Genomic DNA, 26,901 nt, shown 5'->3' with positions numbered 1-26,901 from the left:
TTAACTGTGGAGACTTCATTCTCTTTTGTGTGAACTCAGTTTGTCCTGCCTTTCTCAAACTTAACAAAAAGTAGCAAGCAGTAGATCGTCAGGTGTTCTTTTCTGATGATGATAATGATCTTGTTGGTCTAGCATCAGAGCGATTTTTAAGGATCAGTTCAATATATCTTTTTCTTTTTCTTTTTTTTTTTTTTTTTTTTTTTTTTTTTTTTTTTTGCATGCTGTATCTGACTGTCAGAACAGCCAATATCTGAAGAATCAAGGTTGCAGATATTTTAGTTTTGAGATTATATCCCTTGTTGGGGAAAAATAAAGATTGTGAAACATTGTAAATGACAAAGGTGTTGTTCATGATATACTTTACCTCCAGCAATTGCAACAGTTACCTCTTTCTTTAGGCCTGTGATGCTTGCAGGATGGAAGAAAATGAAATTTGCTGGCAACTGAAGGCTGAAAGATGAATTCTGCTGCTTTCTGTCAAAAAAGAAGAAAAATCATTAGTAATACTCTATGGTGCATCTTTTTTCCTGTCTCTGTAATTGACACACTTTTTTGTTTTTATTTGTTTTCATATATTTTTCAGCGACCTCTATCCTTTTTCCAGGTATGTTATTGAGTCTTGCTACAGAAAAATCTATACCTTTTTTTTTTTTGCATTTATTTATTTATTTATTTGTTGATGATTTTTTGAGTGATTTTTTTTATTTTTTTTTTATTTTATCAGCTTGAAAGTCTGGCAAGTTGTTGTTTTGATATAGTGATACGTAGTTGAAGTGCGTGCATTTGACTTTTCATCAATGATCTGCATATTTGATGATTGTTTCATACACACTCCTGCCTTGCCTTGTTCCTTCCCGACACACATTATTTTTATGTTTATATCTTGTGGCAGGAGAGGGTGGGGGTGATATTATAGATGACAATAGATGGTTTGAGAAAGATTGTTTTAAAAAAATGCTTTTTCATTAGCACAAAAGCATAAATCTTTTTAATCAATGTGTCAAACAACACAATAATTCTACTGAAGAAATGAGAAAAAAAAAGAAGAAATGTTTCCTCTGAAAATTTGCAAGTGGTTAGAAGCAAAGAAAAACTTAGGGCGTGAATACTGTAGTAGTGACATGTAGAGATTGTTCAGAATTTATGTTTCAGTCATTTGAACACACAAAAATTGCTGGTATATTGAATATTTTTTTTCTCTTAATACATGATATTGCTTTTATTCATACGTTTTGTACGTAATACAACGTGCTTGATGCATAACGCTTTAACTTTCTGTGAAATACCAATGGCAAGATAATGAAGTTTGCATTAAAACAAGCCATTGCAGACAGACCTTTTATTTGTATTTGATAGATCTGTGATCGGTGTCAATGCGTGGATAATTGCAAATAAAAACAGTTATTGTTAAGGAGCTTTGCAAATTTTGCATGTTAAAATGAAGTGAAGTTAACACGGCAGGGAACAGAACAGAGATCAAAAAAACCTCCTTCCTGGCTTAGCAGAAATGCAGCACTTCTGTTTAAGACTCTTTTATTTAAACTTTGGCTTTTAAATCAAATAATGCAGGCTATAACTGATGAGTTACTTTCTAACTTCCATTTATTTTATTAAAAAAAAAAGGTACTGAAATAAGAAAGTCTCTATGCCAGCATGTCATCGATGTTGTAAAAGTTATCATTGTTACTGATTACTATAACTTTAAAAGGGAATGAAACCCAAATATTTGTGAAGTATATGAATTGAGTGAATGCAGTATTACCAATATAACACATCAGTGAAGTTTTGAGAATCCATTCAAAATGTAGGAATTGTTTTGGCACCCCAATCACTGGACAAGAAGACTACAACAGTTTGTGACAGCATACATGGGCAATGTTATAAGGAAATGATTAAGAGAATTCCACAAAATCTCTTGTTTTCCTCTCTTATTTTTGTTTGTCTTTTGGAAAGCACACATTCCCGCGTCTAGATACTAACGTATGTTACAGGTAATATAATTATCCCCATTTACAGGAAGAGGTAAAGCTTTCATTATGCTAGAAAAATGGAAGTGTGTTCGAATTCTTTCTGTATTTTCTTTATATTGTTGTCCTGCCATAGTGTCACAAACTGTTGTAGTCTTCTCATCCAGCAATCATGGCAGCAAAACTTACTAAAAAAAACAATCATAAATTTTGAACGGATTGCCAATAATCCTTAAACGTCACTGATGTGTTTGACCAATACATTTGTAATCACTCAATCCACATAGTGTATAATATTCAGGTTTCATTCTCCTTGAACTCTTACACTAACCCTAACCAATGCCTTTAATACCCTCAGAACTATCCATGGTAATGCAGGATGAGCCAGCCACCCTATCAGGCAGATCTTAGAAATAATCTAATCAACTTTAATCTTTTCCAGGTTTAAAAAGTCATATAGAGATGAAAGTAAGACTTCTCCATAGACTTGATGTTTTCTGTTATTGTTTTTTTAACATCAAGGAAGTATTATTTTCTGTGCATTTTGTACTGCGTTACCAGTTTCCCACGATCAAACCTCTTCCGTCAAAGTGTATTTTGCTATAAGTGTTTATTGCTGAGTGATTTTGACTTTTTTTTCTAAGTTCAATGGTCTTGTGTCAATAATTTCTGCACTTTTTTTTATTGTATATCAAAGAATTTGTATATCAACAGTTGAAAGTGAGGTAAGAGAAGTTTCCAGGGATGCAAAGCTATAGACACCTGTTGCCTTCGCTAGAATGTGACAGAAAGGATTATGACGAATGAAATTACGTACTTTAGTACAAGAGAGAGAGAAGAGAAATAGATAGCGTTTACCAGTCTTTCCTTCTCTCTTGCCTGGTATCTCTTCACACGCCATCTCCTGTGCACCTGTTTGTTGCTATCTCACCTTCCTCCCCTAAAACATGCTTCCCTCTTAATATAACCATTCCCCCCTCCCCCTTGCATCGTGTCTATACCAGCAAGAACTCCACCTGCATCTTCCTAAAACTCTTATTGTATGTAGTTATGTATGCCCCGCCTTGCCCCGCCCATCCTCTGGCTTGCCGCTACCCCCTTTATGCAGCTTTGCTCCGCCCTATCTATAACCCCTCTCCCAAATCTCCGCCTATCTGTTGATTGATCGCCTGGATGTGGTACTTGAGTGTAGTGCTGCGGTAGTGTGGTGGTACATTCTAGCATTACCTTGTCATGCATGTGTAGCAGATATCATCAGCATGTCATATGGCTTGTTGTACCTCTACCTGCAACATGCGTCCAAACAGTTTGGTCATCACTTCTCAATATTCTGTTTTGCATGCTCTGTTTAGTGGTATTACACCCCTGTTACAATCTCTAGACCAGTCAATTCACCACCAGGGACTTATTGGTCAGTTTGACTGCCAACTTAGAGAGCTTTGTATCAAACTTAGGTGGAAATACAGACAATAACAGCAAAACAATCAGAACAAAGAGACAATCAAAATGAAAGAACAATTTGAAGCAAAGAGATGATGCCCTAAAGGTCATCACCAATACACTTTGAGCTGACTGTAGAAATCCCAAAGACTTTAATAAGAATTAGCTAGGGATAACATTCCTCATTTGCTTATCGGGGCTGGATTTTTTTTTTTTTTTTTTTTTTTTTTTTTTTATATGACATCTTATTTCTGTGAGTATCATCCAAATTATGTCAATGCACTATTGCAAGAATGATATTGAGGTGTGAATTAGGTTATCTGTGTCATCATTAACATTGTGTCTTTTTTTTTTAAAGAATGATAAATGAATCAGTTCACAGTTTGCTATATGATTGACCTTGACCATTTTGTGATATAATTTTATATAGTATTGAATGGGTTACTACTTATTGGAAGTACAAAACCATTGAAAATTCATCACGTTCTTGTCCTGCACAACATTTCTATTCATGATTATGTAGAAAATCCTTGAAATGTGCTTGAAAAAGAGATATAAAGAAAGAGCACTCAGGGTGAATTTGAGGGTTGAGATAGGAGATTTGATCTGTTATATTTTTCATATTGGAATTTCATATTGACCTAAATCAATAATTCAAACATCATTGCAACATTTGAAAAATTATTTTTTTAAATCAAAATATTGTCTTGACATCGTCATCAAAACCTTCATAGCAGCAAGCCACTCTACCAGACATGTTTCGCTGATTAGCTGAAAATTTTTCAGAATAAGGAAATTTATATTTATGAGCCATAGGAGTCATGAATGATAATATATCATGTTATAGGATTATCACTTAAGAATATAGTATGTCAAATATACAGGCACAATTTAATGTACAGATACAGATTATTTGAGGGGTTATACAATGTACATGCCACATGCAAATAGGATTAAGAGTTGGTCCTTTTTATTACAATTTTGTAAAAAGCTGTTAGATTCACTCCGTTTTATTGTATATATCACACAAAGCACCATTCATAATTATTCACATTAATATATATATCCACTTATACATAATTATGTTGAGCACACTTAAATGAGTGGTGTGCTAATCATTGTCATTTTCATACGGGTAGCCTAACTTTGCTGGTAAGTGTTAAAGTTGGTTCCCATACAGTGTTTCATTTCCAACATTTTGAATAGGAGACATACCCTCCAAACTCAAGTTCCACTTTAACAACTGCTTGATTTATTTTCTTTTTGTTTTTATCCTCTGTAATTGATAATATGTTCACATAAAGTAACTCTGAAGCACAGAAGTGTACAAATAATGTCGGTGTCATGTCTAACTGCTTAAAATTGCCAACAAAAATTGGAAAAGCAGTAATATAGTTGTAGACATTATGATCCTTTGTTTTGCATCTGGTAAGGATGATCTGCAGACTGTTGTTGGTTTATTAATGCTGTTTTGTTTTGGTCTTTTATTTTCTTAGTGTGCCTGTATGCAGATGTTGCATGGCATTGATGATGTTGCTCTGTGTCTGCATGTTCAGTTTGTATGGTTCAATTTCAGAAGTGAATTCTGTGTCATTCAAGCAGACGAAAATTTGATATTCTCCAAGACACAAAAATACCTAAAAAGACAAAATTCTCTCAAATTTGTCATTAGAAGTGAAATATTTCTTTGATATTATATGACAAGGTGTAATCAGTTTTGGTTTATGTGTGCATGATTAAGGACTATTGATTTTGCCAAAATGTTGCCTTTGTAAGTTTTGTGGTGAAGGTTTGTAAAAGCTTATTTGAGTTTGACGTGTTGCCATGGAGATGGGAAGTATTATGTCATGTTCATTGATGATGCTATCATCCTGGTCTTACCCTACCAGGAGGAGCCCAAGGAGGACTTCAGCCACCTGCCACCAAACCAGCAATCCAAGAAACTCAAGGAGAAGATTGAGGAGCTGAATCAGCTCATCGAATCAGAGGTCAAATCGAAGTATGTCTCATCTCAGCTCGTTTTATGTCTTCCGTCTCTTGCATTCTTCCTGTTTACAAATATTTTAGTCGCATTTACTTTAAAAACGAGGAATGTTTGCGTGCATTTTAATTCCGCGAATTTCGTGAGAGCCAAGATTTGTGAAAGTAAAATGCACGTGAAAGTTCTTGTCTACACTGGATGCATTGAATGTTAGAGGCAACTCGCAAAAATTTCATGCCATGAAAGTATCTCGTTTTACAGTATTTTGCCTTACATCATTAATATCCAGGATCTACAAAATAAAGAGATAATGGGGAATTTTCTTATTCAAGTCAAGTTGACTGAAGGAGGCACTCTACACAGATTAAAGGAAGCAATACAAACTAATGTGGCTTGAATGACATACCTGAAATAATTTTACATGTTATCTACAATGTACCTCCATGCATAATGCAACGCTGCACACTGGCACTGGTCCAACGATCCCTGACCAGTAAAAATCACTATCGGACCAGTAACTTTTTCAGGAATGGCCCAGTAAAAGATTGGAAAAAACTGAGCACCTACTGGTCTGACGGACAGGTTGGACCAGTAGAAAAAATGGGTTAGTGTGCAGCATTGCGTAATGTGTAGAAGCAACCCGTACTAACTGCCACGGATTCATACTGTTTTAAGCCTTGTACAGGGATTGTGATTTCTTCTGGGCTTTTTTTTTTTCTGTTCATTCATAGTCCTTCAAGTTATGCTCAGATTTGGTGTGATTAACTTGTTTGGCTTCAAACACAGTTTTCGTATGACAGTGCTGCAGCCATGTAAGACTTTGTTTAAGAGGGAATTGCAGAAGACCTTGGCTATATACAGTGTGCATTGTATTATGAAATCTCTTGTGTGTATTTCTGTTTCACTGTTTGTGTTTGTGTGTTTGTTTGTGTGTATTCAGAGAGGGACTGCAGAGAATGAGAGAAGTATACACCAAGAACCCCACCCTGGGCGACCCGGCCAGCGTCGACCGACAGCTTGCCGAGATCGGGAAGAAGATGGATGGATTGAGAATGGAGTTGGCGAAGTATCAAGTGAGTTACCCCCGTCTCAGCGATCAAAGGTTTAATTATCTTCTGTGCACCTTCACAGTTATAATCCAACTCCCTCATCCCAAGACTGCATTACGACATGTACCCTCATAGTGGTAGTCATCTGGGTGAGATTTTGATGACCTTTGACCGTCGACACATTGCTTGTCTCTCATTCGTTCACGTTATCATTGCTCCGTAACTCATCTTCACCTTCTAACCAGCAGGTGTCATCTCTCCCGACCCCCCCCCCCCCACCCAACACCCCACACACATCACACCGTGCCTTCTGAATATCATCGCAAGATTTAACACATCAAGACCTAAAATTGTCATCCTGTTCTCTTATACTTGGCACCTCTAAATGCCACTGCATATTCTATTTGTGGAGAGAGATTAGACAGGCCTGGCTAAATTCACTAGATCTGCACAAAAATCTGAAAGATTATCTAAATCAAAATTATCAAAACCATGTAAGTTTTCAGGAGATAGATGAATAGATACAATCAATTTAATAAATACAGCATATATGTTGTGATCATATATTGTATACCAAAGTCTTGCTAAACTGTAATTTTCTATTTCATGCAGTGTTTCGTGACATCGACCTAAATTTGGTATTGACCGCTAAGTCAGAAAATTATATTGTAGATCATTTGTGACCCCAGATACAAAGATGGTGTTGCCAATTTCCAGATTGAAACCATAAAATATGTTGTTATCATATATTGTATGCCAAAGTTTTGCCCAAATGTTGTTTACAATTTCATGCTTTGTGTGTCTTCTTCTAAATTCTTATATCACTGATTGGGTTTGTAAGTTGATTTTCATACCTAAAGACCTTTCCCAGGTTTCTAGATTAACAGTGTAAGATATGCAGAGGTGAACAAGTTAGATAAAGTTTCCTATGAGCAGTTTGCTGTAGCTTTAGCAAAGTAAAATGTATGTTCCCCCACTGCTCATATGCACCTTAATTTTCACTAATGAATTTGGAAAAATTTACCAAAACATTTTACAATTTTTTAGAGACTGTAGATTATTTCACCCAGACATCTGAAATTTTCACCCAGACTTTGGATAATTTCACTCTGTGTGCAACCATTTCCATTCTAAGCTTCTTTACATATATGTACTTGAGCTACGCAGTATTCTATTTGTGCTAGATTCACGTTTGTCGAAACTCTTTGTCGTGTTTCATTTGCCTCTGCAATGTTTGTACAGTTTGTGTCTGCCTCTAATACATGTATGCATGGCTTGGTGTGTTCCAACGCAGTTACTAGTAAATAGTCATTTCTTATCACCATAATGCAATCTAGTTTTCATTCCATGTAATGTGTCATACAGTGACCTGTGGGTGAAGGAGTGTGTGTAAAGTTAGTGACTATCATCTAGAAGCTTCATGGCACAGAGGTGTTGGCCTTGGACTCTTAAAGATTATGTCCTAGGTTCAAATCTCAGCCTGGTGCATACATCCTGTATACAAGGTGTTCTACCCTGTACCCTTTGGCACCGGTATAAAGGATGGTATCCAGCCATGAAAGGGTAAAACTGATGGTAACAAGACCCTTGTAAAGAATGGAGCTTGCACTGATGATGGTACCCAAGGGAAAATTCTACCATATTATCATGATTTATTCATATTAATTTGGTCTCAAAAAGGTGTAAGGGTGTAATAATAAGATGGGAATGGAGGTGAAAGGTTTTAGCCATAAGATGTCTGTGGAGGACACCATGGTACATATACAATAGATAAAAGGGCAGCAAAGTACTAGGTATACAAATTTCACATAGGGAGTGAGATCACAGTTTGAGGTTGTGAAAAAAAGTAGTGACATCCTTCTTGTTCTCAGTTCAGATGTATTTCAGCATTTTGTACAATTATTGCATAATCTTAAGTCTTGTTCCCCTTCTTCATAGCATTACTGTCAAGCCAAAAAACAAACAAACACACACACACACACACACACACAAACACAAACACACTAAGAAGAGATTTGCTTGATTCTGAGTGTCTTGGAGCTCAAAGATGATAAATTTGCTAGATGTAGGCATCTTGATGATAACAGGTAGATAGGAAATTTCACCCCCCTGATTGAGATTGTATTTCAATATTGGCTGATATCAAAGATTATAGCGTTTGCACACACATTTGCTCTAGTTCATGCAATGATATGCACATCACTGGATTGTGAATTCTTACACCAGCCACTGAATACTCACCTTCACTCAAAAAAAAAAAAAAAAAAAAAAAAAAAATGAAGAAGAATAGTAATGTCAAATATAACTAAAATTTCTGTAACAATCCCTCTTTTAGCACAATGTTTCAAATTTCACAATATTTTCATGAGAGGAACTTACTACCATATTTCATCTATTTTTTTTTTCGTAAAAACATATTGAATTATTCAAGCTAACATATCCTTTTTTTTTTTTTTTGGTTAGTTAGATTTTGGTGATACTTTCATTACACTTTTTCATTGTTTGGTTTTATTCAATACATCATTGTCATATTTCACATTGCTGGAGTGTTGCATTAAAGGTGAAAACTACATGTAGTATCTGGGAAATCTGAAAATAATTTGTATATTTTTACTATTTGACTGAGAAAGAAGGGAGTTAAAAGGGGATTTCTTACCCATTGTGATATAATTTTGTGCTTGAATGCTCTACCGTACTAATGAAAACAATAAAAAGATATGACAAGTAAATAATAGGGGAGAAAAGGTCTCTACTGGACTTGAGTGTGTTGTAAAAGTTTTTTTTGAGCATGTTAGCCATTTGGTTGACCTTAGATTGTCTGAAGAAAACATTGTGTTGTGTATGCATGCATGAGTTTGTTTGTTTTTTTGTGTGTGTTTCCCTTTATTTTCTCCCCTACATCAATCACCCCGTAAATCCCTTATGTAAAATGCTTGATGAATATTCAATGTTTGTAAGATTGGCCAAAAAAAAAAAAGCATGGCACATACAGAGATCTACTATCATTAATGACACTGTGGGGGTAGTCGTGGAGAGATTGTGTTAAAGAAGGAAGAGAAAGTGGAAAGTTGATATGAATGTTATATCAAAGACAGACGTAGAGAAATGGTTTTTAAATTTTCATTATATGTGGACATGTCGAAAAAAAAAATTGTCATACAAATTTGCTATTTGTGACTTTAAAAAAAAAAGGTCTTTTCCCTTCAAAATTTTGTTGAATTCAGACCTCCTAACCATTCTGAAGTTGGAGGAAGGAATATGAATTTTGACCATTACCAGCTCTTGTTGCAATAGGAGTTTCCTATATTTTTTTTTTTTGATAATTTTATTGCACATTGCTATGGGAACAGCTCTTTTTTTCCTGCTTTTGAGCCAAATCATCCATGGTTTTTCAGTCAGAAAGGTTAGGAATCTGTAAATTTCCTCTCCCACCGTACTGCTTGGAGTGTGGAATAGCATTTCAATCTTTCTTCTTTTTTTTGTGTGTGTGTGTGCCTTGTTTTGTGATAGGGATAGAAACCATATCTTATGGCTTCTGTGCATGTGATGGCAAAAGATACTTCACATGATTATGTCTGCATTGATCCTTGAAAGTAGACTCATACTTAACACATATACATGTAGAGTACAGACATTGGTTGAAAGTGAAAATACAGTCACCCTAATAACAATGCCTGTTCCATTGAGTTTAAAGATGTCCTCCTTTTTGCAATTGGAAGGACTGGCAGTTGAATAATTCTTGAGAACTTCATGTGTATCTTGCATCGTGGGAAGATGTAGATGGGACAAAGGTTTCCTTTTGACTTAGTTTTTTTCTTTCTTTCTTTCGTTTGCTGTAATTGTCAAGTGGGTTATGTGATATGTTGTGAAAGCTCACTTCTGGATTAATGAATAGCTATGAGACGTCTGGAATTTGCTTCTTTGTTTTCCATTTTGAAGTCAATGAAGTGGATTTACAAAGTTATATCAAACTCGCCAGTCAAAAGAGTTAGAGAGAGCCTAATTTTGATCTAGAATCCCATCATGCTTTCAAATCCAAGAACATCACATGAATGGTTATGGAAGGGACTATTGTGGTGTAGTGGGGGCTGTGCAGTGTAGGAGTGTCCATGTGTCATCAGTAGGAAGAGATAATTAGATTCATGTCTCAGGGTTTCTGCCAACACAACGATATCAGCCAACTCAAGAGGGCAGTCTCCATGACATTAATGTTGATACCGGTACTCTCTTTGGTTGGCAGATAGGAGGGATAAATGGTCCTGTAAGTCATGAAAATAATCCTCCAGCTTTCCAGATCTTAGTAATAGTGAAAGGAAGATACTCTGTAGTACCAGTTATTAGTGTTATCAGTGTTATGCCTCCCTCACCTTCTTGTGCAAACCATTTTGCTTTTGCTTCTGTGCACCTGTCTGATCTTCCACACATAAAATGAATACCGGTAGGTAGTTTTTATAGATAGTTCACAAGTAAACAAATTAGTGCATCAAGTCAATTATGAAAATGAGGCTTAAATTAAAATGATATAGACATAGATGCATAGAGACACATACACATAGTACATAGAAGCGACTTTATCACTTCCGGAGTTTGCAATAATGATGCACTTCCTTGCACTCCTTCACCTGAAACTTAGACCCCGTTTACAGTGCGAGGCTCGGCCGCGGCTCGGCCGCGGCCGTGCCCAGCCCCGCTTCAGTGTAAACGCGCAAAAGGCCAAATGCGAGGCCAAAATTGGCCTCGCATTTGGCCTCGCTCTGGAGGTGGTCTCGGCCGCAGCCGAGCCGCGGCCGAGCCCGGCCTTTTCTTGGTGTAAACGCAAACTGGGCCAAATGCGCGGCCAATTGCGCGGCCAATTTTAGTCTGGCTTCCAAACCCTCTGCCTGTATCTTTCGCTATTCAGGATATTAACCCCCTCAACGTCGAAAACTAGTATAGTTTAGGGTGGTTTTGTCCTGCAAAGGATTCTTTCCTTCGGCAAAGGCCTTTGCCCGAACGGCGACTTCGTCGCCACGGAATTCATTTGGCAAAGGGTCTGAAAACCAGACAATACCAAATTGCATTTGTTTACAAGCAGAGCGCCACTACGACAAAATATTGAAAGGTTTGAATCAAAAGCGCGGCCGAGCCCGGCAGTGTAAACGGACAAAATTGCGAGGCTCGGCCGCGCAATTGAGGCCGGGCTCGGCCGGGGCTCGGCCGCGGCCGAGCCCGGCCCCGCACTGTAAACGGGGTCAAAGGCTAACTTACACACCTCAGTATAGGGGAGGGGTGGGTAATGTATTCTAGCAATGTCCAGTGTGTACTAAGTTCTTTTTATATCAAGGTAATTTGTTTCACTATTTGGCTGGGGATTCCTTTTAATGGTTGAAGAAGAAGAAAAAAAAAATTATTGGAAGCTGATGTAGTTTGAAAGATCACATCGGAGTTCTGGCAGTACTTCACAGCCCTTGCTTATAAGACATTTATTTTGCTTTGGTTTGTGAACTGTACTTTGTAACAAGACAGGGTTGACATTTGTACTGATAGGTGTTGGGTTGTAGAAGATGATGACTGGCTTAGCTGTAAGTGAAGTCAGCATGAATCTATTTTTCTCAATAGTTCCACTTGAGAAGGGAAACATGCAAACCCCCTCACAATGTATATGCTTGCTTATCGTCTATTGAGAATGAGAAGGGCGTTAAGTTGTCTTGAACACTATGGGTTTTGTGACAACTTAACGCCCTTATCATTCTCAGCCGACGTTATGCTAGTTGCCTTATTGTTAATACTAAGTTGTAATGTTAGAGTAGATACTAATAATTCAGAGATGATATTGACCCATAGTGCATCCAAGGGGTTATGACCACTAATGCTAAATTGTGTCCATATGGCAGGATTACATAGAAGTAAAAACAAAGTTTACTTGAGTATGCTAGAACCATCATTAAGATTTCTACTTTATTATTTGTAGGAAAGTCCCCCCACAATGCAGGTCACATGTGTACACACAAATGTGCGTGTTCAGGACTAATAGATAATGATTTATTTTTCAAAAATTGCGCAGGAGCTAACAGTGAAATGGCATGACCGCTGATTGATTCTGCCTCTGCTTAAACTTGATTTTACGCTGACAAGAAATATTAACAGCAAGGCTGGTATACCGGCATACTGACAGCTCGCCACTGGTTCTTATGATGCATTCTTCCCACATGCCTGCTTTTCATTTGTTACCCGGGATTGTTTTCATTTCCAAAATTCATTCTGGTTGGGGGTTTAGAAAACGCATGGCATGACCCACACAGAGAGATTTCTATGTTTTTATAGAATCTGGGCGGTTATCCACAGAATATGAGTTGATTAACATGTTTGCTTCATTTCTAAAACGGGATAGGGAGAGAAGTGGAGTAAGGCAACTGTACATAGGAAAATTATGTCTTGCTTTGCATTTGCAATGTATTTGCTGTTTCAAAGGGCACAGACATTGTACTGCAGTGGATTTGCTATTTGTTGACAAAAAGAAAAGATTCTTTTTTTTTTTCGTAGAAATTGCACTCAGTTTTGGATGATGGTACTTTTGTGTGACAAGCTTTACCTTGCTGTATGCATGCCATATGTCTGTGGTAGTCACAAATACAAAAGAAGAGCTAATGAAAGCTTTATTCAAAGATTGGTGAGAATTGCCATAGAAATTATCCTCATGCCTGAATTGATATGACTTGCACAAGTTAACTAGAGTGTCATGTGAATTGTTGGAAATGTGTCAAGTATGGAGTGGATTTTCACACAGACAGTGTGTGATACATTTCTGATTTCAATTTCCCCTTATGAATAAACTGTACTCATAAAATAGTAGGTGCAGTATTCAGCCACTTTGTACAGTCATGTTTGTTGTAACAATCATACTGTTTGTCATTTCCTTCTTATGATCTTAACAAGAATGAATTAAAAAGTTGATAAATAGGTGAAAAATTGTGATCCTTGTGGTTCAGCAAGTTGTTTTCAGTCAGCACTAAGATAGAATAATCGTTAACCTCAATCTAAAGTGTTTGTTTTCATCTTTTTTTTTTCTGATATGGTATTCTGCTCTGCAGAAAGCGGTAAGGGAATATTTACCTCTCTTAAATTATTCTTATATATCAGCTCAAGATACTACACTCTGCACCATTTACTCTCTCTCTCTCAAAGAAAAATGAGAGAAAAACAATAGAACAGCGTGAGCTTTATGATATAGTCCAGCTCACACTTGAAGTAAAACAAAAATTTGAGTTGATTATCTACTTTAAAATATATATATATATTTATCTTTAAAAAGCCCAGTGGGCTTTTCCACCGTATAATTCCTTTTGATTTATTTTGCTGACCTCGCTCAAATATTTAACAAAATTCCTGTGCAAGTCTCTGACGATTTTTCGTTATGTTTATTCGGCGGGAGAGAACACCACTTCTAAGACACTTCTTCACCCATCCTTTCTGACTTTAGAAGTACACTGGCCATTCGCCATACAAAAACAATTCACTCCCGAGTGTAAGTACTGCCCACATTACTCGATTTCTTGCATTTTGTGTTTCTGTGAGCAGCATTCCTCCTTTTTATTTCTTTCCTTCTTTTTTTTTTAATTAAAAGAAGATTTATTTCTTTTTTAGATAATCAAAATGCCTGGTTCTGTTTTTTTTTTTTTTTCTCTCCCATTTTTCGTTAACAGCATGACCGTGCATTGCTGCTAAGCATGATTTATATCTATATATATATGTATATATGAAGTCTTTCTTTGAAAAGTACCCTAGTATGATTTTGTTTGTTCTGTTTAGAGTAAACTGTTTGCTGAATGTAAGGTAAACTTCTCACATGGTGTATTATGTCATGCAAGCCTCAGTGGTTACTTGGAAGACACTGTCGTTATCACTGTTTTTGTCAGGCTGTAATGTTACCAACACCGCATGTCTGCTTTCAAAGTGAACGGAGGGAAAAACAATAAATAACATGATTTTTATTATTTGAAGGCATTATTTACCATTTGAAGATAAAACAAAAATCCAGCTCTAGTGGTTCAAAATAGTTCTAAAATGTAAGTTAGGGATAGAAACAACGGGTGTGAAAATGTTAATCAGTAGAATAAACATGAAGTATTGTTAACCCTAATCAGGCTGGGGGGGGCGGAATCCGCCCCCCCCCCTCGACGTTTCGCGCAATATCTTCGCAACGCGATAAGCTCCCGCCGCGATGTTTCATGACCTTTTTCTTTCAAGTATCGCGCAACTTTTGAGACCCAAATTGTTGCGCCCGCGCGTGCCGTTTTGACGCGACGCCCGTTTGAAAAAAATTCGTCAACCCCAAAATTGCTCCAAAACGTGATTTTGTGTACAAATCCAATGCAAATTGTGTTTTTTCAATTAATTCACATAAAAATTCATATCTTCACTTAGAATGGCCGAAATTAATTTATTTTAGCATAATAATGCTTCGAAAAATGTCTGTGACAAATTTTGGCCAAAAAACAAACAAAAACAAAAGGTAAAAAAACAAAGAAATACATAAGAAATTCAAAAAACAATAAAATACATAAGAAATTAATTTCGATACCAATTTTTTTTTTATCCTAAGTCTCAGAAGAATGATACAAGAAACATTTTAAAAAAGAAATTAGCTTAATTGGAGCATTAATAAGTGATTTAGAGCCCAAAACTGATTTCATGCATAAATTACAATAATTAATTAATATAAAATATAAGAAAAATTTTTCGCAGAAAGCAACCATACATTTTGATAGAATACGTCGCGGGCGTCGCGTGTGCCGATTTTCGGCGCTATCGCGTGTTCCATAGGCGAGATCTGAAGGGGGGGCGGAATCCGCCCCCCCCCCCCCCCAGATATAGCATAGCCAAAAAAGCCCAGCCTGATTAGGGTTAAACATACAAATTGTGAACAATACTTATTACAAAATTGTTTCTAAAATAAACTGTCTACCGTTATGGTTCAGTGAGAAAACAGTGATATTTCCCTATATTTTAGGCTTTATTGCAAAATTTTTGTATGGTAGGATGTTTTGTGATACAACTGACATACAGATTGTATCAAATGTAATAACTCGAACATTTTTTAAATCACTGATCCCAATGGTAAACAATACCTTCAAGTAATCCTCACATACAAGTCCATCCAAAAGAAGTGAATTACTCTCAGAAACAGTTTATGACAAGACAAAGAAATCCTCTGAATTCAGAAATTATTGATTAGCTTTCTTATTTTGCTTGTGGTTTTGTGCATGGGCATGAATGCACTTTGTTATTTGTCTCTCTTGGAGCCACTGGATAGGTTTTAGATTACTAATTATTGCTTGCCTGTCACCAAAGATTTTTTAGAGCTTGATAAAGTGAGGAAAAACTTCTGGAGTTTTATAAATCCACGGCCGAAAGTGATTGTGAAGTTTGTACATTCAGAAAAATGAATTTGCAAACTGGTAGAAATTATTTCATCCTCTCTTGACACAACAGAATGATGTGGGAAAATGAAGATTAAATAAACAAGATTATAGATTGTGTTGTGAATATGAATATATTATTAATTGGATATGTAAAATGGTAATTATGTAGCTGTACAATGGAATATAGGCTTAAGATACAGATAAACGATAACATGAACTTGCATAAAAGTTCTGGGGTTTTTTTGGTGAGCAATGTGTACCATAGTTTTGTAATAGGCCTCTTGTTCAAGGGCAGATTGCTTGTCGAAAAGAACAGCTCAACCTCTGCTGAAACTAACAAACTCACCTCGTAGGCAAAACTTGTTGCTGCTGAACGCATTGCCAATTTGTGTAGAAGAAAACAAAACAAAAAAAGTGACACAGTGCTATGCCAAATGCATCCGTGATTGCTTGATAGAGTGAGATGAATAGTGTTTTAATATCAGTAGTGGTGTGCATGCTCAGTAGGAGGTATTGAAAGTGTTTGGTATGTGTAAAATAGGTGGTAGTCCATTGCATTTAGGGACATAAAGCTGGTCTCTCTCTGTTTTTTTCTTGTCTTTTTTGTTGTTGTTGTTGTTGTTGTTGCAAGAAACCTGCACCATATTGACTTTGAGATGCAATATTTGAATCGTTTGTGTTGATCAGTGAAGCAAGAATGTTTTCATTGATGTTAAAAGCCTTTAAGACTGCTGATAATTGTATTGTGTAATTTTGATAAAACTGAAACTTTGGTTTTAGATGCAGGTGCAATTTTCACAAAAACTTAAAATGGGTCGTCTCGGTCCCACATAACCTTATCTGTGTTGCATCAACAATGTTCAACAAAGAATAGCCAGTTTCTGTCACAATTGCCTAATTTCTCGACTGCAAATTTTTCCCTGTGCACTCAAAATTTGTGAGAGAGAGAAAAAATGCTTTTGGCAGCTGCTGTATCATGTCTGTAATGTTGTTTTACACCTAAGCGAGTTGCGGAAATTGGTCAGGATTAGCATCTATCAAATATGGTGGCAATCTCTAATGGGCATTTTAGTTTGAATTAATTTTTGCAATAAGCGGTGAAAAGACTCCAAGTAGATCTTCAAATCAAATGCTTAACAAGTATTGTACACTCCTTGTCATTCACCCCCTTCTCATTTCTCTCTCCCTCTGTCTGTCTGTCTGTCTGTCTGTCTCTTTATCTGTATGTCTCTATCTAGCTATCTGTCTATTTATTTATCTATCTATCTGTCTATCTATCTATCTGTCTATCTATCTATCTATCTATCTATCTATCTGTCTATTTATCTGTCTGTCTATCTATCTATCTGTCTGTCTATTTATCTATCTATCTGTCTATTTATCTGTCTATCAGGCCTTCTGTCTGTCTATCTATCTGTGTCTCTTTTTTCTTTCTCTGACTTTATGTCGCTGTTGACGTGTTGTGGGATCCTTGCATGTGTCAAGTCTACTGGTATGCATGTACATTGTGTCTGTAAATTGAAAACTATTTGACAGCAAATTTCTCCCTCCCTCTCTCCCTCTCTCTTTGTTTCTCCTTTGTCTTGTATTTCATATGGTAATACACTACTTCTCCGTAGTCATCCTATGAAGCTTCTGGATGATGCTTTCATTTCTCCTTTTTTTTTTCTCTCTCTCATCTTTAATATCTCTGTCACATGGTTTGTTTCTCTAGTGTCACTCTCTACTCCTTAGCATCATTTACCTTTCAGTGAACCAGTGTTCTGCCACCTGCCATTTTTTAAGAAAAATAGAATGATGCATTTGTCAGCAAAGAGTGTGATGTTACTGTGAATGAGAAACAATGCATTCCCATTACAACGAGAATGGTTATAACGAAACTCTCGATACAGTGAAGTAAAAGTCATGTCCAAAAAGCGTTAATCTGTATGTCTTTGTATACTTCATTGTTCGGCTATAACAAAATTTCAAATGTAGCAAAAGAAAGCCGCCTGTCCCTAGGACTTCATTATAGTGAGAGTCAACCGATTAAGACAAAGTACATTGTAGTATTCAGTGTTCAATATGCATCCTTCTTTCAGATTACTTTTCTGCCAGATATTGTTGGCAGCAAGGGAATGCTATCCATTTTGGAGGACATAGATCATTCAGTACCAGATTGAAAAATGATTTGGCAGATGAGAGTAATGCTCTTGTGCGCATGGTTTTTTTCAGTCTTCTTGAATTAACTTCGACAATTAGGCACAGTTTCTCTTATTCAAGATGTGCAATCATGCGGTGTGTAGCTGGTTGGTTGTGAAAGCTTGATTCAGGGAGATGGCGGTTTAGAAGCTTCAAAGGGCATCACGGACGGACTTGTAAGAAAGACCTAAAGAGATTTAGCACTTTTTCAATTTCATCTTTCGTAAAGAGTAGTTCAGAGATAAAATGTGGATTTTAAAGTATAGTAAGACATATACTTGATGAGCAGACATGCAGAATGTAAAGAATCTTGATTTTTGGCAAAAACTGATATGAAGATGCTGTCTCTGTAGAAAGAAATCCCATTTTAGTTATTTCTAGCATGCCTGTACTGTGCTTAATCTAAATCAAAATGCATACTATATTGATGGACATCAAAACTCTTCATTAGATTCATTAGGCCTTAACACATTGACTCGTCATTAAATGTAAAATTGTTAGAACTGTTTACTTGTGATGTGGTCATCATAGTTTAATCAAACAGAAACAAGTAATGGAAGGTGTTTCTTTTTTATTATTTTTATCTATGTTATTTAGGGAAAGAGAGCATGTTCATTGATTTGTTGGTTTCTCAAAGTAAGAGTGGGATCCTCTCTTGCACAGCTTCGCTTTAGTATGCACCAAGAACTAACATAGCATGAGTGTTCTTTTTTAGACTGCCTTTAAAGAGCACAGCGAAATGAATAGATGGAGCAAGTGTGAGAATAAAAGAAAGAGAGAGAGAGATTGTGATGCACAGCCATTTTTTTTTTTTTTTTGTTATGTTCTGCTCTTGCATTTTGAGCTTTGAGTGCACACAGCATGCCCCGCCCGGCAACAGGAATGCATCACCTGCCCCCGCTGCTATCACCTCTATGATGCGCTTGACCCATTCAATGTGTGTTGTGTGATGCAGGGAGGCGACCAGGAGGAGCAGAGTGAAGAGAATGAAAAAGAGGAGCCATGCCATCGGCAAAGTGTACTTGCTGAGATCAAGGTTTTTCTGTAACCGCGCTAAGATTGCCTGCACAAAGAGAGCAAGGAGGAAAAAAAATGAGATTTTAGTAGTAGTAGTAGTAGTAGAAGTAGTAGCATGGAGGTAGAAAGAGTCTCTTTTCGCCTCCCTGGTAGTGGTAGTAGTAGTAGAAGTAGTAGCATGGAGGTAGAAAGAGTCTCTTTTCGCCTCCCTGGTAGTGGTAGTAGTAGTAGAAGTAGAGGATACGTTGATACCTGTAGGGATGAGCACTTGCATGGCGTACATTGACGCAGCCTGAGGTCGGATACATAGGCGGGGATCTAGGGGAGGGGGAGGGGCAGTGTGAAGGGGGGGGGGAATGAGCGATGTTGTGCAACTGCAACCTGGTGGCATATCACCTCATTCAGATTTTAAAATTAAGTACTAGTTGAATGAGGAGTTGTCGCTGAGAAGTAATCTGCTATAATTCATATTGCAGCTGTGAGAGAGGTACCAAATGTAGACACAATAATGCCGAGGTGCAGAGTTTCAATAATGTGATCAATGAGGGGAATTTTTATGATTATTTATGTTTATTTCATAAACACATACTTTGATTTCTGCTTAAGTTTGATGTAGAAGCTGTTCTCCCAAGTCGTAGTGGTGTTTAGGTTAAAGATGTTATCATGAATTGTATAATACATGTAATAACATCAGTCTAGTGTTGAGCATGGCTGCTATAATCACTATTCATAAGAAAGCAACATTATTTTACCATTGCATTAATTTCTATATTTCTTTATTTGGTCCCCTTGATTTGCTTTCCAAAGAAATTGAAAAGTCTCTTTCATATGCAGAAAGCGTCTTTTATGTTTGTTACATTGATATATAAACTGTCCCTTGATACCAGTAAATCAGGAAATAACATATTCTAATATATATTTGTATATTTTCAATGCATAAAATATTTTTGTTTAAATATAAAAACATTATTCAATTGGTGTGAAAGGATTCTCCTGATATTCTCATGATTAATTTCTTCCCTGTATCTTTTATTTTGAGCGACTAGGGTGCATATATATATAAGCAACTGTAAAAACAAAAGAAAAAGAAAAAAAAAGAGCTATTTATTTCTTATATATACCTATCAAATGGGTGATATGGGTGCATGACAGTTAAGCCTAAGAGCATGAAACCTTTATCCAGCTATGTGTGTCTACAAGAACACAACAGTCTTTAAATTGATGAAAACACATATATACAACATCCATTTCAAGTAAAATGCATGACTCCATAAAGTTCTTCTGTATTTTATATTTTCTGCCACTATCTGAGCAAATAACTAGCAAAAGGAGAAAACAAATTGCAATATAACTTTGCACAACATGTGTCTGCAAATGTTATGTGTGCATGGATTTTTGTTTATGTTTGGTCCACTTTTTTCATTTTTTCGTATGTTTGATCCTTTTTTTTTAACCGCAATGCCTTTGAGGTACATCGCACAAGATTTTGTTGTTCAATGTCTTTATTCAATGTTTTTGTTCATTGTAAAGTTGGCTTTCTGCTCTTGCAGTGTCTTAAATGTGCAACTTGTTCTGATTGTTTTGTCAAATTTGGTGTCTTGTATCTCTTTGCATTTTACATCTTGACAGACTTCCGACAATTTTAAGAATGATTGTAAATTGTTGCAAGATTTTGTGAGTAGTGAACTCCAAACGAAAACCGATAAATTCAGGCAATTTAGACCTAAAAATGATCTTTACGAAGAGACAGATATGTGTACGACAAGAAGTGCGAAGTAGTGAGTATGTCTAATATCTGCATCATTTTTTCTTCATTAAGAAAGACAGTTAATGTTTTGTTATATTGTAAGATGAAGAAAGTAGCCAGGCTAAGATATTTATGTATGTCATTTCTAAAATGGGGAGCTGTTCTGTTTAGTGTTTTTATGGTTTTTTTTTTACACCTGCCATTCTAATTACATCTAATGAATTTTGTATATTTTCAGTAAAATATGAAATGAATATAGGATTTGATACAAAGATCCATTAAGTAAGTTGTCATGGTTGATTTTGTGTGTAGTGTATGGATCTTGGGTAAAGCGTATTGAAAGTAGTGTAAGGTTTGCTTCATTGTAGGCAGTAAAGGGTATTAAAAGCAACAGAAGCTAGGACTCAATGTGCTAACCAGAAGAAAGTGATAAGTGGCATGCCAATGAATATAGTGTATGTACCATGGAGCTGTGTTAACATTCATACATGACTGACGTCTGATTTGTTCATGACATTTTGTTGTGTTCTCATTTGATAATACCTTTCTGTGTACCACAGAATTACCTAGCACACGCTGAAGGCAAAGCCCCCACCCCACAGGGCACACCGCAGAACACACCCCACAGCACACCCCACAGCACACCGCAGCCACCATCCAAGACGCAACAGGCACAGGAGGCCGAGTCGGAGAGGTTGCCCCCCAGTGGGGCCGAAACGCCGCTGACGATGACGGAACATGACGGCCAGAATGCAGGGGAACCCCTCAGGTAAAGACTTTGGGAGTAAGGGAAAAAATGTAGGGGTCAAAGGTCAGTCAGACCTGTCAATGTCAGCATACGTCTGAATTACTGCAGTGAGTTCATTTCCTGTACTTTCTGTATTATACACCAACAGACTTCAACCCCCAGAAACACATCCCTAAAGCCAGAGACTCTGCTGCCTTGACCCCCCAGTAAATGGGGAAACTCAAGTGATATGCACGATTTTATTAAAGCCCCTTACTAACATTTGCAGATGAAATAAAAAGAAAAAGAAAACAGCTGTAGTGCTTTGAAATAGTTCTAAACTGCGAGTTAGAAATTTTAAAAAAAAATCAACATGAAAATGTTAATCAGTATAATCAATTGGTGGAAAAATGAGCAAAGAAAAATTAAAAGTATAATCGATGTTAAGTATTGGTAGAAATACAAAATGTGAACAATACCATATGTCCTTAAAAAAAAGTGGCCCTCCGCAATGATAATATTACTTTAAAAATAGTGAATCAATCCAAATACAATTTCAGGGTATGAAACAAGAACTGATTCCCCACATCTTACAGAAAACCCCATCCGATTTGCTTCAGCGGTCAAAGAGAAATGAGGATTTGTGTAGAGCATGTCAGGAATGAATCCCTTCCCTCCAAGTGCTAGCCATTGTGTTCACACATTATGCTGTTCCAAGAGCATCCAAGTGCTAAGCTTAGAAGAATCAGACCCATGACATGCTTTACAACGATTCATGTTTCTCGATGACCACTTAACCAAATTGAATGGGCTTATTTTTTTTTGCAAAATGCATGTGTATGGGTAAGATGTTATACTTATAGGCCATGGAATAGCATTCAGGCAGTTTAATCATATTGGAAGTTATCAATGCAAAAATCCGATTGTAATTTTTTGGAGGACATACTGTAGTCTTACTAAAAACTGTTTCTAAAATGAATTGTCACCAAATGTGATAATTGAACATTTTTTAATCACTGCTCCCGATGTTACACAGAGGATTTAAGAATGCAAAGTGCTACATCCTGTAAGGCCAGGATCCAGTCAAAGGCCCAGAAAGCTCTAGGGTTATAGATGCTTCCTGGTGCTATCTTAGCCTTATTCTTGAACACATGTGACAAAACTAAGTTGGGTGGGAACAAGCTGAATTATAAGTGGGAGACACACACCTAAAGCAGGAGAAATTCAAACTCAAGCGGGAGATTTTGTGAAAATGTCCTCAAAGAAAGAGAGTTGGAGTCTTATTAATGCCTGAAACATGTATAGTAGATGCCAAATGAGAATGTTAGATTGAAGACTCCAAACTTCCATTCCAACAGCCTTTTTGATGCACTAAACTGTGAAACAATGTGCTTGTATTCAAGTCTTTGAGTGATGTGTGTGAACATAATCAAAACATTGTCTTTCTTTGAGTCAATGCTAATGGTTTTTCTCTTCCTTCCTACTTTGTTCTGTTTCCTAGTCCCGGTTGGGGAGGCCAAAATAGCTTCGATGAACAGGAGGAGCCACTCTGCAAATGTCGTGCCCTGTACGACTTCCGGTGTAAGTCCATCTTCACTAACCTTTGTGCAGATTTTAAAGGGATGGTACAGTATTGGTGGAGATGAGAATTGGGCTTTTAACTTTTTGCGAGATACCAAGAAAACACTTATGATATAGTACAGAGCATACCATTCTAAGAGGAATTCAAAGTTTTATTTGATGAAAATCGGGTTTGGAATGACTGAAACATCCAAAAACAAAGTAAAACAAAGCGATAGTAATAAAGTGTGGGTCCCACACTTTATTAGAATCGCTATTTTTGGGATATCTCAGCCCTTTCAAAACCAATTTTCATCTAATAACCATTGAATTCCTCATAGAATTACATGCTCTTTCATATTTCATAAGAGGTTTCTCGTTATCTCACCAAAAAATGTTAGAAACCTGAAATTAGGTATCATCCAAAACTGTACAATCACTTTAAGAATTCAAATTCAAGAACATTTCTTCAAGAGCTTTTTTTATCCAATTTTCTGTTCACTTTTTCATGTCATGTCTTTTTCTGGAAAGAAACACAAAGTGATTAAGTATGAAAAGCAAATGTAAATGAAAGAAAATATTCACACAAAGTAACACCCCCTCCCCAACAAAAATTCATGCACTTTTCAAGGCTTATGCAAATCTTGTTCCCCCAACTGTATGTGTTGATTTTTTGCTCCAAATGTGCGGCATATATCAAAGAAAGAGAGGAAGTGTATGATTTATTGCTCTCAAATGTGCGGCATATATCAAAGAAAGAGAGGAAATGTATGATTTATCGTTATGTTATTTATATATTCTCTGTCTCCTGGTATGCAATGCCACATTCCATTTGAGTGTAATATGAATGCCACTGTCTGTCTTTTCTGCCTTGTTACTTTAATATTCTGGCATTTTTGTCAAAGTTTTATGTGGGTTAGTTGGTACAATACACACAGAATGCACTTCAGTCTCCTTTCAGATGTTTTCTTTCTTTTACTCCAGTGCAGATTTACTTACAGATTTACAGAAAGTTATGTTCTCACTTCAGCTTTGCCCATTTTTTGTTCCTTTCTGCTTATTTAATGATCACACCAAGTTTACGCACCAGTTTCTATTATACTTGTTAGAAATGCTTCATCACTATACCCCAACTTAATCTCTTTCTCTCTATGGCATGCCATTCGATCCCACAGCCGAAGACGACAACCTATTAAGCATGGTGGGCGGGGAGGAGATGGATGTGATCGAGATGGACAGTGGTGACGGCTGGACTCGAGTGCGGCGGGGCGACGAGGAAGGCTACGTTCCGACATCGTACATCGAAATCATGTAACGCTATCTGCGGCAAGAGAACTGATTTACGAAGATGGATGGACTCTTAATTTTTTTTTTTTTTTAAAGCAGGAAGGAATTGTCATAAGAAGCGAAGGCAATGAAGAGATTGTGAGATCTTACGTATGAGACATGGAGACAAGTTGCATTGATCGCAAGAACAACTGATGAATGGAACTAGACACCTTTATCTCTGGAGTAAATCATCCGACGGCCTTCTCTCTACCCAGAATGCATCTCGGTGATGGCCATCTCGGTGAAAGACGGGTCAGCCGATGACTATTCCGTAGAGTGAGGACTGACCTTCTAGTCATACGGTGCTGGCTGCTTGCCTGTTTTGTGCATGATGAAGGAAGTTGTCTCATGGTCTGATGTTTGAAAGAGACAACAGAGATAAATCAGATATGAGAGCACATATATTCTCGGCCATGACATGTTTCTGATATTTGGGACATTGTTTAAAAACTGGTACTTGTATTTATGGATGCTTATTCCTGTCTTTTTTGGTAGGATGGCACTAATGTTTGAGTAGTTTTGTATCTCGCCTTCAACCACTTGACTAACACCACCAATGCCAGGCAAAGTTCGTGTAACTAGGAATTGTAAAGTCCAATCTATTTGAATGTTTGCATGTTCGAAAAAGTTGTGACTGTTGTAGACTTTTAAAGATTAAGAACAAGCTTCTACTTCGTGTGACATTCAAAAAAAGCACTCTTTGTATGCCAGTATTTTTTTTTTCTTTTTATGTATCTATGCAGAGACGTAGACATGAAATAATACTATTGTGTCGCATAACTTCTTTTATAGGTTTAACCCATTATGAAGAGCTCCAGCTGGCGTAGGTCAGAGATACTGAGGAAAACTCATATGTTTTCTTCAATTGGACATCAAAATCTGTGATGGTGAAATGATCATATCCGGGTAGCTTTATATCAAAATGTCCTATTTCTTGTTTGTAACACATATTAGGATATCAACGTTTCTCATGAAAGAGAGACAGACTGTGGTCTGTCTGTCTGTGTGTGAGATGTAGAACACACAGGAAAATGAAGAGGGTTGTGGTCAGCAGTTTCTCTATGGGAGACCACCACAAATGGTCAGCCTTAATCGTCCAGAGCCGTAGATGACCACTAAATTGCAACACATAGCAGCAAGACAGCGCCACTGTTTCTGCTGATGTCCGTGCAATGCCTACCCTGCTCCGATGCAATTATTTTTTCTTCTTGGGAAATGCATCTGTTTATAAAGACTCCCTTTTGAAACTTCCTCCTTCTCACTGAATTCACTGAAGGGGAGTTGCCAAAGTCTCCTTCAGTGTGCCGAAGTCTCCTTGAAGAACTGAATGTATCTTTATGTCGTGATAAGAGAAACCAAGCTTGCCTGTTGCCTAGTTAGATGCATGACGCATATTGTGTAACATGTGTCGGACTATCTTCCTGATTGCCCTATGGAGTTTTCCCTCACACTGTCTGTATGTTGGCAGCCGTGCTGATGGTGTGGGTCGAGTCATGAGATTTGCAGGACTCAAGAGTCTGTTCATGTGAGGAAATTTGAAGTGCTAAGTTATAATGCAGACATGTAAAAAGGAACGTGAACGTGCTGACCAATGAAGTCTGGTAACAAAAGAACACAAACAAACAAACATACATGTACATACATTACATACATACATACATACATACATACTTACATACATACATACATACATACATGCAAATGAAATCATAACCAAGGGATGTACTCATGTAAATCAGCAAAAACTGTAGTGTAAACATGCACACCAATGTCATGGCAGAGGAGATTGGAATGAGTGATTATTGACATATTGTAGGACAAAGAGATTTCAATCCAACATCAGGAAGAGGTGCTGTATTCCAGCTCCTGGGGCCAAACTGGAAAGAACAAAGTTTTTTATGGCGGAGAATCTATGACAGTGATGTGACGTATTGTACACAAACTAAACTAACCTAAAATTCATACATGTATGCACAGTCATGAAACATCAGGTTGAGGCGTGCAAGGTTATTTTCATATCAAGCAGTGACCAAGATGTGCTTCCTCATGCAGGAAATTGAAAAGAAGAGAGTTGAGGATACTAAATTTTCTGGGGCAAGTTTAACGTATCACTGTTGTGGCAACAGAACTTTGTATCTCAAATATGTCAAATGTTCAGGAGAGCGAAAAGACATGGCAGCCAAAGCACTACAACCAATGGGCTCACCTTCCTTTCACATGCCGTGGAGGATTCATTCTTGGGGTTGAGACAACTTGGAGTTTGAGAGGACGTCACTTGACTGATTATCTGAAGATTAATCCATAACAGTGATATTCACCAAAATTTGAGATACAAGTATTTTTCACCCCATTAACGATACGCTTTGGTGAGGAGTCCCAACTTGTGTAGACACATAGCCAGAAATGGATTTGGGTGGTAGAGAAAGTTACTTGACAGGGAAGATGAAGTTAATTTGTGGAGTTGAGTAATTACTAAAATGCACTTGTAGTTTATCAGCTTAC

At 37.0% G+C, this 26,901-nt stretch overlaps 1 protein-coding gene across 1 annotated transcript in view; it reads left to right on the top strand.

Moving 5' to 3' along the window:
• LOC140241101 (formin-binding protein 1-like) overlaps window positions 1–24,385 on the top strand; it is a 107,195-nt gene extending 82,810 nt beyond the window's left edge. The window contains exons 9-14 of the mRNA XM_072320868.1: window positions 584–604; window positions 5,297–5,406; window positions 6,329–6,461; window positions 21,344–21,552; window positions 23,012–23,091; window positions 24,246–24,385. Coding sequence (XP_072176969.1) covers window positions 584–604; window positions 5,297–5,406; window positions 6,329–6,461; window positions 21,344–21,552; window positions 23,012–23,091; window positions 24,246–24,385 — 693 coding nt within the window. The remainder of the gene's footprint in view (window positions 1–583; window positions 605–5,296; window positions 5,407–6,328; window positions 6,462–21,343; window positions 21,553–23,011; window positions 23,092–24,245) is intronic.
• The last annotated feature ends 2,516 nt before the right edge of the window (window positions 24,386–26,901 follow it).

Source organism: Diadema setosum, chromosome 17, assembly GCF_964275005.1.
Source record: "Diadema setosum chromosome 17, eeDiaSeto1, whole genome shotgun sequence".
Lineage (NCBI taxonomy): Eukaryota > Metazoa > Echinodermata > Echinoidea > Diadematoida > Diadematidae > Diadema > Diadema setosum.
The sequence above is the reverse complement of the archived record's forward strand: the minus strand, read 5'-3'. Positions and strand labels throughout refer to the sequence as shown.